Genomic DNA, 13,963 nt, shown 5'->3' on the forward strand with positions numbered 1-13,963 from the left:
AGACTCACTGAGATTACTCAAGACAAATGCCTTAGTTGTGACAATACCCACGAAACCATACAAAGACTGTTTATATTGATTAAATTCTTTTAAATTGGAATTCAGGCCCATTTATCTGTTTCAGCTTCACATCTTTTTTGAATTTCAAAACAAGTTCAAAAGGCCATTATATCTCTCAGTTCCACTTAAACATACACAAGCCATCATGTCCTCCATCCTTCCCTTTACTCCTCCTGTTGTGAAACGCCTCCTGGGATGGAAGAAGACTCCAGCAGGGAACGGAGGGGCAGGAGGTGGAATTGGTGGAGTTGGGGAGCAGAATGGTGGAGGGCAGGAGGAGAAATGGTGTGAAAAAGCTGTGAAAAGCCTGGTGAAGAAGCTGAAGAAGACCGGGCAACTGGATGAGCTGGAGAAAGCCATCAGCACACAGAACAGCAACACAAAGTGTGTCACCATACCCAGGTGAGAAGTAGACACACATTTAGATGCTTTGTTTTTGCACCTTAATGTGGACATGAACACACATATTTCAACTGTTATGCTTATTATGTTAGGATATTTGGGTAGAGTGCTCATTGTTTCAGCCATTGGTTCACACACGTAGACATGAACCAAACCAGTCTGTGCATTTACGGACGGCAAATGTCCCAATAAACAAATACATATACTTTACCTCTGGTCGACCCTGGAAAAGATAGATTTGATAAATTACGGCTGCAATTAGTTATCAATTCTGATTATGTAATTGTGTTTTTGTTTTGTATTTTTTGTGCACACAGAAACACTTGTGCAGTTAACATTTACTGGTATGCCACATTAACACCTTTTTGATGAGCACAGGGACGTGTTTAAACACAGATGAAAGACTTTTTTTTTGAAAGGCAAAAAAAAGGGTTGATGGGTATCTACACATAGGCAGGAAGAGAAGTTTCTTTTGTGCAACAACAGGTCCACTTCCTCATTGTGTTGTACCAAAAGTTAGCATAGCTACTGAAGTGAAACTTGCCTTAAGGAAACAGATGTCTTTCCCGTGATGCCGACCCAAACTTTATCTTGTAGTTTGATTTGATCGTAGTAAGTTAAGTAACACTCATTAAAAAAAGAAAATGTGCCTTTTTAGTTCTAAGGTCATAAGTTTGAACTTGCATCTTAAAATGAGGTAAATACAACCTCAGACCAACAACACCTCAAAACACAATTATTCACTGCTTTATAGAACCACCTTTAACAGCAACAACGGTTCTTATTATGTAATATAGCAAAAACAATTCCTATTTTTATTTCAAGTTTCCAAGAAAATTTCAAGATTTCCTAATTCCTTTTTTAAGAATCCGGTTGAGATGTTTTTCTGGGTCTTTTTAACTTTGATTTTTAATTTATGTTTTTATTTTTTTCTTTTAGTCGTATGTTTTAGATTTTTTGCTGTTGTTGTTTATTGATTGTTTTACTCTAATTTAAGATAAATGTTCGATTTGGCCTTGCATTTGACTGTGGAATACTTTGGTATATAAAGGTTTTAAATGATTGACTCAATGAATGCGAGGTTCCCAGGTCCTGTAGTTAAAGGAAAAAAAAGCCACATCCTAAACCCCACTTGACTGATGGTGTTTGTACTGATAGTTGCTTGTCAGGAAAACTAGTGTTGTGCATAATAGCCTAATGTCTCTAATTAGGCCTTGTCTGGCCAATGCCATTGTTTCAAAACTCTTGTTGCTTTTTCAGATAGAAACTGAGCGCTTCTTCCTTGCTCTCTTTGGAGTGAAGGCTTTTTTGCAGCATTCAGTGTTTACAACATCTCAGTAAGTCCTAAAATTTGCTAAATGACATCATCACCTAATTTGCTATCAAACTAGTACATATAGTTGAAAAGGACAATGCTGTGGAGAGGAACAATGTGCTGAGAGGAAAAATTGATGATTTAAGACTATTTATTATAAAAAAAAAAAAAAAGAAAACAAACAAAATGTCATTTATTTTATTTCAGTTTTTATTGAGTGTAGTTTGGTTTTTATTTAAAAAAAAAAAAAACAACAGCTACTGTACATTGGGGGAGGAGTTTTTGTTTACACTCCTCATTACTAGACATCAATATCCCACGGTAAGCCAGGATGGGATCAGGCAGTCGCAGCTTTGCACGTTTCATTTTCAGTCTGGTCATGGAGCAGATGTAATCATCTGACAATCAGCTTTGACTGCAGCTGGGAGATGGGACTGCTGCTGTATGAAGACCAAGTGGCAACTTCCATTGGTCAAAAGTGAAGGCTATTTGGAAGTGCCAAAAATTCAGTTCATCCCTTACCCACTAGGGGTTGTCTCCAAAACAGAACAAATTGCCATAGAAGCTGGCTGACATTGTGATTTAGCTTTAACCTGCCTACTTTTGTTAACTCTGGGTTAGCCCAGTTAGCTCTTAGCTAGAAGCAGATTGGAGTTTGATAGTTGTCAATCATCCACGCCCACGCTCGCAGTCCCCCTCTCAGCTCTACCTCTTTGTCCATTTTTGTATTTTTCGGGAGCGATGGCATGCATGATGCTGCCAAGGTGGCGATGGTCAAAACCACCCAATGAGCTTCACTTAAGCTTTTCAGAAAGTTACAGGCGCTCTAGTCATCTTTTATATACAGTCTATGGCGAAGACTGAGCCTATTCTATGTGCTTTTGGATGCGGGAGGGGCAAGTGGAGCGATGCTGTTTATTGAAAATAAATAAAACATACCTGCTTTCACGTTGGTCTCCAGTAACAGCCGGAAGAGTCGCTAAGCTGGCAACACTGAACAACCATTCTGAACAAGCTGTTTTGTTTAAAAACTACTTTCTGGAATTTGAATGTTTTGCTAATTGGGACCTGTAAAGTATGGCATGTAAGTTTTAGCATTGAGCAGTCTGACCTTGCAGTGAACTTTCTAAGATATCTCCCAGGAAGATTGATAGTCGTCTTGAATGTTTCAATTTGGGAATAATCTTTTGCCACGTATAATGCACTTCAAATTGTTTTTGAAATTTCCTTATAATCCTTCCTAAATTGACTAAAACTTTTTGGAGACCTTTGCTGATGTCTTTTTATTTTTAAATTTTTTCATGCTTGTTTGAATGTTAAGATGTGCCGGAATATTGCAGCCCAGCACACTGCTGAAGTATCAAGCTCAACAGACCTGTCAGTGGTCAGTTAAATAAGGGCTTTTGATCAGTTTCCCTTGGCTGGTATTTAAAGATTAACTCATACAGAAACGGTAATAGTAATAAGGTTTTTTTTTTCCACACTTGTTCCGCATTTGTTTGTGTTTAGTAGATGGTAACATGATTTCTTTTTTTGTCTTTTTTTTTTTTTTTTTAAAACTTCATATTTTGGGAATTACCAGAGATGGCATAATAAACCCTTCTTTATTATTACAGCTGGGGTAGGTAATGTTCAAGAGTTACCAGCATGTGAAAGTGGCACCATGTCTTGGCTCCTCCCCCTTTGGTTTTGCTCCTTGCGTGATCCAAGGCTTTTTTTCTTACGTCCGCCAATGAGCTTATGTTTTTACTGGCGTTTATCTGTTTTTGTTCAAGATAACTCAAAAAATTATGAATGGATTTTATTGAAAATTTTAGGAGTTGTTAGAAAGGTGAAAAGGAAGAACAGATTTAATTTTGGTGGTGATCCGGATCACCGCTTGGATCTAGGAATTTTTTTAAAGGCCGTGGTGGAGATATGCGCTCTAAGTGCTTTTCTAGTTTACAGCTTGTTCTACCAATGATTTTCCCTTTCTCAGCTGTTTAGTGGGAGGAGGCAAATAAACCGAGCCGGGTCGGGGAAATCCTTCCTGCATTTTCTAAGCTATGTTTGCCATCCTAGTTTCTTTTTCACTACTTTATATTTTTATCCTAACACGCTATTTATATGTAGGGTGTGGCTATCAGGTATGTGCTGAGGGAGAGGAAGGAGGGGAGCCAGGAAAAGAAGCTTACGAAATATAAGAAATGAACAACTTAAATTCGGCCCGAACGTTTTGATTGGTCAGAGTTTATACAAGTTTACTGTAAACTGAGGGGTCTAACTATTTCCTATTGTTCATGATTACAAAATGTATAGACCACTATCAGGATGAAAAACCGCTTCACCCAGATTTAAAAAAAAAAAAAATACAATAAGTTATTTTATCTTTCCTATTGCCAGATATGTAGAAAACTATCTTCTCATGTTCAGTGCTTTGCAGTGGTTTGATATCTTATAATCAAAGGTACTTTGTAATCTTTTGCATACATGCAGTCAGTATCCTTTTTTTTTTTTTTTTTTTTTTCTTTTTCTTTACTCCATTAAGCATTGAGGAATTCAGGCAAAAAGATAAATGACTTTAAATGTGACCAAAATTTCTGTTGTCAAACGTAACATGGAGAATGTAAGTCATTGTTTAAATGTTATTTTAAATTTGGGAACATTACCTGCTACTAGGAACATTAATCTTATGGAAGGCAGTGTTAAATACTAGGTGTGTAACTGATCTCAGACATCTGAGTGCCTCAAGATAATGGCATGAGGAACTAATTGAATAAGTGTTTGGATCATTACTCTGCATTGAACACTTCAATTTTAAGTTGGAGACTGGTCCAGTCCAGTATTGGGCTATGATACAGACAGTGAGGTATTGGGAAGAATTTCCCAATCAACTAATCTGATCCACAGAGAGACCTTCCATGGTACTGTTACAAATGATAATTTGTGGGATTAAGCCTAACAAATTATATAGATGTAGGATAAGTTAATTAAATATCTCCATTACATTACTACATCTTTACTGACAAGTCTGATGACAACTGAGCTGCCTTTACTAATGCAGCATTATGTCTCAAGTCAAGAGTCAAACTCGACAAAGCGAGACAGCTTTAGTTTGTTTGACTTGCATGTGAGCTCTGATTATATGTTTTGCAGAAACGGAAATGGCTGAATCTTATAGTTTAAGACTGGTAAGTACATACAGTGTAGTCTGGGAGTCTTGAAACCTCTACTTTTAAAGAAAAATGTCTTATGACATTGAAAGATGCTGCTTCAGAGTCAAATGATAGTAATGAATGGTAAAGAGGGGGAAAAAAAAAGGCAATTTTATTTGTTCTCTTAACAAGCCCATGTTTACGACTCCAAAAACACAGCAACCAACGCTCATGATGCAACAGATCTTCTTATCGACAGATAATCATCATTGCACACACAATACACAGTTTTTTATGAAGTTGTTTCTCTCCAAAAGAGAATTTGCATCTGCAATTTGTTCTTGTTTCACTATATTTCCATGTGGGTGTGTGTGTGGGTGTGTGTGTGGGTGTGGGTGTGTATATATATATATATATATATATATATATATATATATATATATATATATATAGATATAGATATAGATATAGATAGATAGATAGATGGTACACCAGATGTGGTCAGGACACAAGTGGAAAAATTCAAGAGAACCCTACAAACATGGATGTGATTAATGATAGTAAGTTTACTAAACATCGAAATAACTTCAGGAAAAGAATTTTCAGAAATTTTTTGTGATGTCTTTTGTTTTTTCAGTCTGGCTTAGTTTCATTTAAATTTAGAAACAAAAAATACCATATTTTAGTTTTTCCCAGTATACACGTGCTGAACATTGAACGAAAGGCACTGTTTTGGTCAGCCTCTCAACTACCTACCTACATGAAAGATTGGAACACCAAATACTTTTAATGTTATATCTGGCTAGACAGTCCATTAGTGCTTGGTTTTACAAACTTTTGTGGATCCTGTGTGTGTTAGACGAGTTTTGTGAAACCAATTAGCAACTTGCTAGGTGAGTTTAAAAATAACCAGGGTAGGTGCTGGCATAGCAGAAGTGAATATCTGCTTTAATTGCATACTTTTTCTTCACTCTAGAAAATTTAATACTCAGTGCCTTTTTAATATTGAGTTGATATTCTGAAAATAATGTAAGGTCAAAATAAACATGTTGGATCATTTGTCAGTGAAAGGTGAACTAGGAGAGGTTGTCTGCCAAAAGTATTTTTGTTACCAGTGAATTTTCGGTTTGTACCATTGATTCCATTTGCCAACTTTTGCTGGAACAACACAAACTCGCTCTGCTTGTTGCATTCAATAATTTTATTTTTGTGTAAAATCTACAAATCTAAAAAAAACAGGATATTACCAACTTCACATAAAGGCTTAACAAGCAATATTTCATTATCCAAGATAATATGGTGGGATACTTTTGCAAAGTCTGCTGTTTGGGCTAATTGTATAATGGCCTGATGGTTTAAGAAGTGATCGAAAGTTTTTGCAGAAATGTGAAGAGAGTAGCAATCTAATAAACCTGAGAAGTTTAGCTAGAGGGGAAAAAGGGGGATTGAGAGGATGAAGGAGAGCTTTGTGAAACTTGTATGATGTCACACATTTACATTTCTTCACTGTGAGGACTGTTTGCTAGATGGTAGCTTTCGAAGTGGAACTGATAAGGTCATGGTTGTTCTTTATAGGTCATTTACTTGAATAAAGCCATTGTCCTGTTTGGAAGTTCTAGGAAGTAAGGGGGTTTGATGTTTTCTATAGTTTAAACTAAAGGCAAGTTGTTATTTCAGCTCCATAGTTGGACATGAACTTATTTTGTATTTATCCTTATCTGTGTTGCTGTTGAGTAGAAAATTGTGATTGCCCAAATAATTAGAAATAGGCAATTAAGTGCTTTACATTTTGTTTGTGTTTTTTTTATTTATTTATTTTTTTTTTTTATTAGATTACATAAAAATACACCCATAAAAAGACTGTTGTTTGTTGATTATTATTAAAAGTTGTATTAATGAGTTTGGATAGATCTAATTTTTCTTGCATTATAGCAGCTCAGTAAAAATCACTCCATGTAGGAGTCATTCCAGTCAAGAAGGGCAGGATGTAGTACTTAAAACAACACGGCAGTTTTTTAAAGATATCATCCAGGCTTTTGATGCATAGTTTACGTCCCTTTGAGCGCTAGGAATGAAGGCTGATAAACTTAAAGGTGAATTACTCTGGTTTTGGTCTTTTAAATGTCTTTGGGGGGTTGGGTGGAAGATGTCAAAAGGACATCTGAAAGAGGATATAGCAGGTGAAGGGCTTAGATTTCTGTTTAAGTGGAGGTAGGAAATGTGTCGGAGAAAGGGTGCAGCACCTCAGCTATGCAAAGATAGTAAAGTTAGGTCACTTTTCAGAAGTAATCCGAGTAGCTTTGTAGAGAATGAAACTCGTAAAATGAACGTTTTAATCTAAATTTGGATGAAAATGTCCTTGTGGTGTTTTGCTAATCATCCAATTCAACTCATGAGTTACCCACTTTAGCTAAGAATTTGGCCCTTAAGCTTTCCCATTGATTCACACTTGTAGATGAAGGTCAAGTGTCATGCTCAGACTGAGTGGTTTGGATAGTCAAACTCTGAAGCGATTTTGCTCTTGACCTTTTATGTGAGACAGAGAAAAAGCAAAACATGATCTTATGTTTAGTGGTGCTCAGCGATTGTAGCTGTGGAGCACCCCAAGTAGGTTGATAAGTGTTGAGATAAAGTCGTGTACAGACAGGCATAACAATGGCTTTGTCCTGATCAAACCACAGACTATGTTACCCAGATACACACTGAGAAAACCCTGTGTGTGTTTACTTCAGACCAACGTTTTGGATGTGCAAATCTTTTTCTTTTTTTTTTCCTTTCCGTTTTTCTCCCTGTTTTCATGTCCTAGCACATTTTGTGTTGTCTATTAAATTTACTCATGTCCTCATTGACATATCATTGTTGCACATTTCCTCTGATTTTCTTCTCATCATACTTGTCCTAAAATGAGATCATGAAGTGTATGTTTTTGTGTAGCTTGAATTTTAATTAGCTGTAAAGCCCAATCACCAGAAAGTGCTTCAGAATTGTATATTATTTCTGCTTCATTTAGAAGTAAAGTAATAGCATAGTAGTAGTGTTTAAGTAAACTTTTTTTTTTTTTTAATAAATGTATAAAATTTGTCTGAAGTTATCTTGGTTCAATCAGCCTGTGTTAAATCACAGAACCTATGTTATGTGATTTGTCACACAATCATCTGTCATCCATTTAGTCTCTTAGTGGAAACCAGAGGGTGAAATTTTCTTTTTGCTCTTCGTGGAATCATTAAGAGACCATACACATGTGATTTCATCCTAATAAGTTGAGACGCCTCATGTTTACCATCTATTTGCTTTTATTTTTATCCTTTTTCCACTTGTCTTGTGTGTGTCATGTGTGTTGTGTGTCTGTAGCAATTGCTCAGACCTTTGGGGTCTAGGCTCAGGCCACACAATAGAGCAGTGGGACTCGACAGGGATGTTTGGATACCCAGACCATGGCAGGTGAATACACTCACATGCACACTAAAACACAGTGAATCTACTACCTCCTTTGATCCCTGCAAAAAGTTCTTCTATAGAAAACAATACTCACTCTCTGCTTTGATTTGTCTTTCTGCCAAAGGAGCAGTTTATGTCATGTTTAATGCCAGTGTTTATGCATTCAGAAAGGAAAATTGTCACCATAAAGATGAACCTCAAGGTGGCATATGTAATAAGAAACTAATTTATTCATTTAAAGATCAGTCTTTCAGATGGTAGATTAGTGAAGGAACAGAATTAGTAGCATTTTTATGTAGGAGTTTGTGGTATCTGTTCAATTATGCAATTGTGAAAATATGTAAAATTTACCATGCAGCAAAACTGATGTTCTGATTTCCACCAGTTGGCAAGTCTTATCACTTTTAGGATCTTTTATTTTTTTGATAAACCCAGTAAAAACAGAAATTCAAGTCACTACAAACACCTGCAGTTATTGCTCACCTTCACTCAGGACTGCCTTTATGTCGTGGTTATGTCATCTGCCATTTTCTGTCCTCACTGTTTCAGGTCACTGGATGGGCGTCTTCAGGTGTCTCATCGTAAGGGCCTGCCTCATGTCATCTACTGCCGACTGTGGAGATGGCCTGACCTTCACAGCCATCATGAGCTAAGGGCCATTGACACATGCCAGTATGCATTCAACCTTAAGAAGGATGAAGTGTGTGTCAATCCTTACCATTACCAGAGAGTGGAGACGCCTGGTAATGATCCTTCACCATTGTGTCTTTCTAATGTTGGTTTTGCTTTGAGTGCCACAGATGTCGAGATGCCCTCCTAGCAAGTCAAAAATCATAGTGGTTGTAGTAAATAGAGAAGTTCAAGTTTAAATTCCTTAAACAAAATTTCTGTACTAACCAGTCTCCATGTGTTTATTGTCCTAGTTTCACCTTTGTGTTAGTAGTAAGGTTTAGATCTCTGTGTGTTCCACCTAATCATACTCTTTGATTTGATAAAACAAATCCTAAGTGGTTTTGTGACACTCTTCTTTAGTGCTTCCTCCAGTGTTGGTGCCACGCCATCCAGAGATTCTGACGGAGCTTCCACCTCTAGATGACTTTACAAACTCCATCCCTGAGAACACCAACTTCCCTGCAGGCATAGATCCTCCAAATAACTATATACCTGGTATGTATATAAAGCAGGAGTTTTTGTCTTTTTTTTTTTTTTTTTTTTTTTTTGGTGTGCTTACATTATTCCTTACAAGATGCATTCTTAATATTTCAGACACTCCTCCGCCTGGGTACATGAGTGAAGATGGCGAAACCAGTGACCAGCAAATGAATCAAAGTATGGAATCAGGTAGATTAGTTCATAACGGGTGTGTATATCCCATCTTGGGAGAAAAATAACATTCACTCAAGGGTTATTTGATCAGTTGGGAATATTGTTGTTTTTTTTTTTCACCTTCTTTAGATTTGCTCAGTCTGAGTAGAAATCCATTAATTAGAAAGAGGGAAAAGTTAATGAAAAGTTCTTGTCTCAATGAGCTGATCTGGTTTGCAGAAGGGTAAAGGAGTGAAGCACTGCACATGAGTGGTAAAGCCTGCAGTCCCAAGTCTTTGGGTGACCTCTCTGTTGACTGTGAAACATCTTGATTCTGATCAAAATGTGGCAGATGTTTGCTTTTTTTGGGTTTTTTTTTTGCCTGCAAGCCTGAACATGTTTCTGTACTGATAATGGAAGGAAAGCCTAATTTCCAAGCTGCTGTTCTGCTTAAAAAAGGGATTTTATTCATTTTTAAAACACCTAAAACATTTGACAAGTCATCACAAATGTGCAGTGGTTTTGTTTTTTTGTTTTTTTCATATTTACAGAACTAAATGAGTAAGTACATCATTGCAGCAAAAAGCATACATTTACCATTAAGCAGTTCAGTTTACAAAGCTGTAAATGTAGAACAGACACAAGTTGTATAACTGCATTTGTTTGTTTTTTTCAATCAGGCTCACCAGCAGAAATGTCACCAAGCACCCTGTCACCTGTCAGTCATGGCCTTGGTAGGTACTTTTTTCCTGAACACTCTTTATGGTTCATTAAAGTTAACAAAAAAAAAAAGTGCATACTTGAGGTTCCAGACATATGTCTGTATAAAAAATATTTCTGGCTTGATGCTTTTTCAGACCTCCAGCCAGTCACCTACAGCGAACCAGCTTTTTGGTGCTCTATAGCCTACTATGAGTTGAACCAGCGAGTCGGAGAGACGTTCCATGCCTCCCAGCCATCTCTGACTGTCGATGGCTTCACTGATCCCTCCAACTCTGAGCGCTTCTGCTTAGGTCTCCTCAGCAATGTTAACAGAAATGCAACTGTTGAAATGACAAGGAGACATATAGGTATGTGAACACACATGACAGTGTCATAGTTTAATTATTGTGAGGGGTGGGGGAGTGTTTGATGCTTCTCAGATACATTAGTCAGTAGGGCTGTGTCGATATGCTTTTGTCTCGATTTGATTCCGTTTTTTTTTCTTTTTGGGTGCCGATTCGATTTAAATTGCGATTTTCACAATTCTCTGATATTGCTGATTTTTGTAGATTAAAAACAAAAAAAAATGTGTAAAACTTTTTTTTTTTTTGCTCATCATTTTTCTTGATTTCAATGAGGGGAAAAAAAAAAACCCCCACAGTAGCCAGACCCTCATTCTGCTGCTATAATGCCCAAGAAGACAAGTAAAAAGATAAATAAAACAATAAAAATTACAATAATTTTATAATGGATTTTTTTTTTTTTTTTTTAATTCTTTTTTGTTTAAAAAAAAAAAAAATTAAATTGTGAAGCAAAAATCCTGATTTTTGATTTTCCGATTAGATTTTCCCACCCCTACTAGTCAGCTCGAGTAACAAATATTTTCATTGCGTTACATAAACATAGGTAATGCAAAACTTTAAAATTGTTAATTTTTCTGCAGGACGTGGTGTGAGGTTGTATTATATCGGTGGGGAGGTCTTTGCCGAGTGCCTCAGCGACAGTGCCATTTTTGTCCAGAGTCCCAATTGCAACCAACGCTATGGCTGGCACCCTGCCACAGTCTGCAAGATACCACCAGGTATATATACATACATCTTTTCGTTTGTCTTTTTCCCCCTCAATCCTGATGATTATCATGTCACTGATGAGAGGAAGGAGTTTATATGTGGTCATTTGTATTTCTATGAGGATCACTACTATATATTTTAAAAAAAAAAAAAAAAAAAAAGTGATACTTTCTAATGATTCACCTGCAGGATGTAAAATATTCCTGCAAGAAAATAACTACTTTTCTACCAGCCAATGCACAGAGAATTAAGCTTGAAGGAAGGCACTCAGAGCCATCACATTGTGACAGTATTTCTCACACTCGCGCCCACACGGTGACTCATCTGTACCCATGTAGCTTTGAACATTTCATTCCTGGCCAAATGAGCTGTGTGAATGGCATCATAACAGAGGTGATGAATTGGCAAAGTGAAGCCAAAGAGCTTATCAGGGACAAGTCTTGTCAGTCTTGTGGAGAATTATTGCGAACAAAATGCTCAAACTTTACACTTTACAATACACTTTACATTGTTATGAGCAAAGTCTTAAAGTTTGGAGACTTCAGTCTGCTGGAAAAAGACACAATTTGTGTTGCTCATCTATTACAGATGACTACTCTGCTTTACAGTGATTTGTTTTCTTTCTTTCTTTTTCTTTAGGATGTAATCTAAAGATTTTCAACAACCAGGAGTTTGCCGCTCTGTTGGCCCAATCAGTCAATCAGGGATTTGAGGCAGTGTACCAACTAACCAGAATGTGTACAATCCGAATGAGCTTCGTCAAGGGCTGGGGAGCAGAGTACAGGTTTGTTACACCTGCAAGCACATCACTGTTTTAAGTCCAAGTCTTTAATGTTTTACAGTGTGTTAAGAACATTTACTGAATGAATATGAACCTTGTGCAGGACCACTGGAGGCTGTAAAAAATACAGAGAAGCATCTTGTAAAACTGTCAAGTAATTTTTTGAAAGCATTGTTTTTGGTCAGAAAAAGATATAGTTAATAGTTAGAAATAGAATAAATAAAATAAAAATGGATTTTTTTTTTTTTTTTTCTTGCATCGCAGCTGCACAGACTGTGTTTAATCTCCATTGTAGTTGTCCTTTTGTTGTAAAATGTCAGAGATTACAGAGCATTTGTCTGTATCCCTGTCAGTGTGGCCATCCGACAAACATCTGTTCTGCTCCTGACTTTGCTTTGAGCTGTGGGGACCCGGGAGTCAAACAGCAGTGTTGGTTTTCGCTTGTCCTCACTTGTCACTGTTAAGCCATTGCACAGCCAGTCTGTCTCTGCTCAGTGTAGCACAGACCAAGGCTGCTACATCACAACTCATATATGTTGTTCACATTCTAGGAATAAGTTAGTCCAGTTTTATACCGGTATCAAATAAGTCAATGTGTCAATATTCCTGGATTGTTCCCAGGTTTTGACTCCACTTATTAACATACTATATGTCATAATTGCAGTATATATAAGTTACATCAAGGCCATGCATTTGCCTCAGATTTTTTGCTTTTGTTTTATTCCCTCAGACGTCAGACAGTAACCAGCACCCCCTGCTGGATTGAGCTGCATCTCAATGGCCCCCTCCAGTGGTTGGATAAGGTCTTGACCCAAATGGGTTCACCATCAGTGCGCTGCTCCAGTATGTCCTAAACAGGGTTCCACGCAGAACTGTGACGGACATTTCATGACATTGAAACGGTTTGTCCTAAAGGAAGCCACCATGCAGTCTTAAATTATGTACTATCAACATTTTAAAAACAAAACAAGCAAAGAAAATATTCCCAACATTGGACTCGGGGGACAAGAGAATGGCATCACCAGTAGACTGTATCGGAATATTAACAGCGACACGGTCAGTCGACCTGAATACTCCCTTTGCTCTGTTGGATCAACGTTAGACTGACTTTGTAGTTATCATCAAATTAATGATCGAAAACAACCTGCAATATTTAAAGGACAGAATTGATGTCATAATGGACTATCTGGGCTCAGATCAAAAACTTGAGGCAGGACGGAGCCATCCTGTACCTCTCAGTGAAACAGCCAGCAGTTTCTGATATCGAGCATGTGACCTAATCATTTTAGCTCAGTCTGTCCAACCACTAGTTCAGCTTGACTCTTCACTACCTACTTTCCACAGCACAACTCTGATTCATTGTTTGAATTTCTTTTGTTTACGCAAGGCTGACCAACAATAGTACTGCCACTCCAGGCTTATGTTTAACCAAAGTAACTCCATGCCTGGGCACAACTTATTATTATTATTATTACTATTATTATTATTATTATTATTCCTGGTTTCAGTGACCAAACATCCATCTTTAAGATGTTCCTTGTCCTCTCTCAGCCATTTCTGTGTTGCTGCGGTCTAGATTAATCTAGACTGGACTGCATGGTCTTCAGCTCTTCAGACTGCAAACAAAGCTACTCTATGTTCACATCTTCTCTAGCATACAGATATGTTAACAAATACGCTGTTTTGAAATGTAATGTTCTCAGAATAACAACACAAAATCCTTTTCACACCTGTTTTTGAGGAGTTTTAATTGTAA

At 37.2% G+C, this 13,963-nt stretch overlaps 1 protein-coding gene across 2 annotated transcripts; it reads left to right on the plus strand.

Moving 5' to 3' along the window:
• Positions 1-205: 205 nt before the first annotated feature.
• On the plus strand, positions 206-13,061 carry smad2 (SMAD family member 2; the record flags this gene model as incomplete). Of its 2 annotated transcripts, XM_079256072.1 has the most annotated exons (10): positions 206-462; positions 8,263-8,352; positions 8,899-9,092; positions 9,382-9,516; positions 9,616-9,690; positions 10,335-10,388; positions 10,512-10,724; positions 11,300-11,437; positions 12,066-12,210; positions 12,938-13,061. In XM_079256072.1, the coding sequence occupies 10 exons, from the start codon at positions 206-208 to the stop codon at positions 13,059-13,061; spliced, it is 1,425 nt and encodes a 474-aa protein (XP_079112198.1). The 2 variants fall into 2 exon arrangements, with proteins under 2 accessions (XP_079112198.1, XP_079112199.1); XM_079256073.1 differs by lacking the exon at positions 8,263-8,352.
• Positions 13,062-13,963: the final 902 nt, after the last annotated feature.

This window comes from Telmatherina bonti (assembly GCF_933228915.1).
Source record: "Telmatherina bonti genome assembly, chromosome: 17".
In the NCBI taxonomy this organism is placed as follows: Eukaryota; Metazoa; Chordata; class Actinopteri; order Atheriniformes; family Telmatherinidae; genus Telmatherina; species Telmatherina bonti.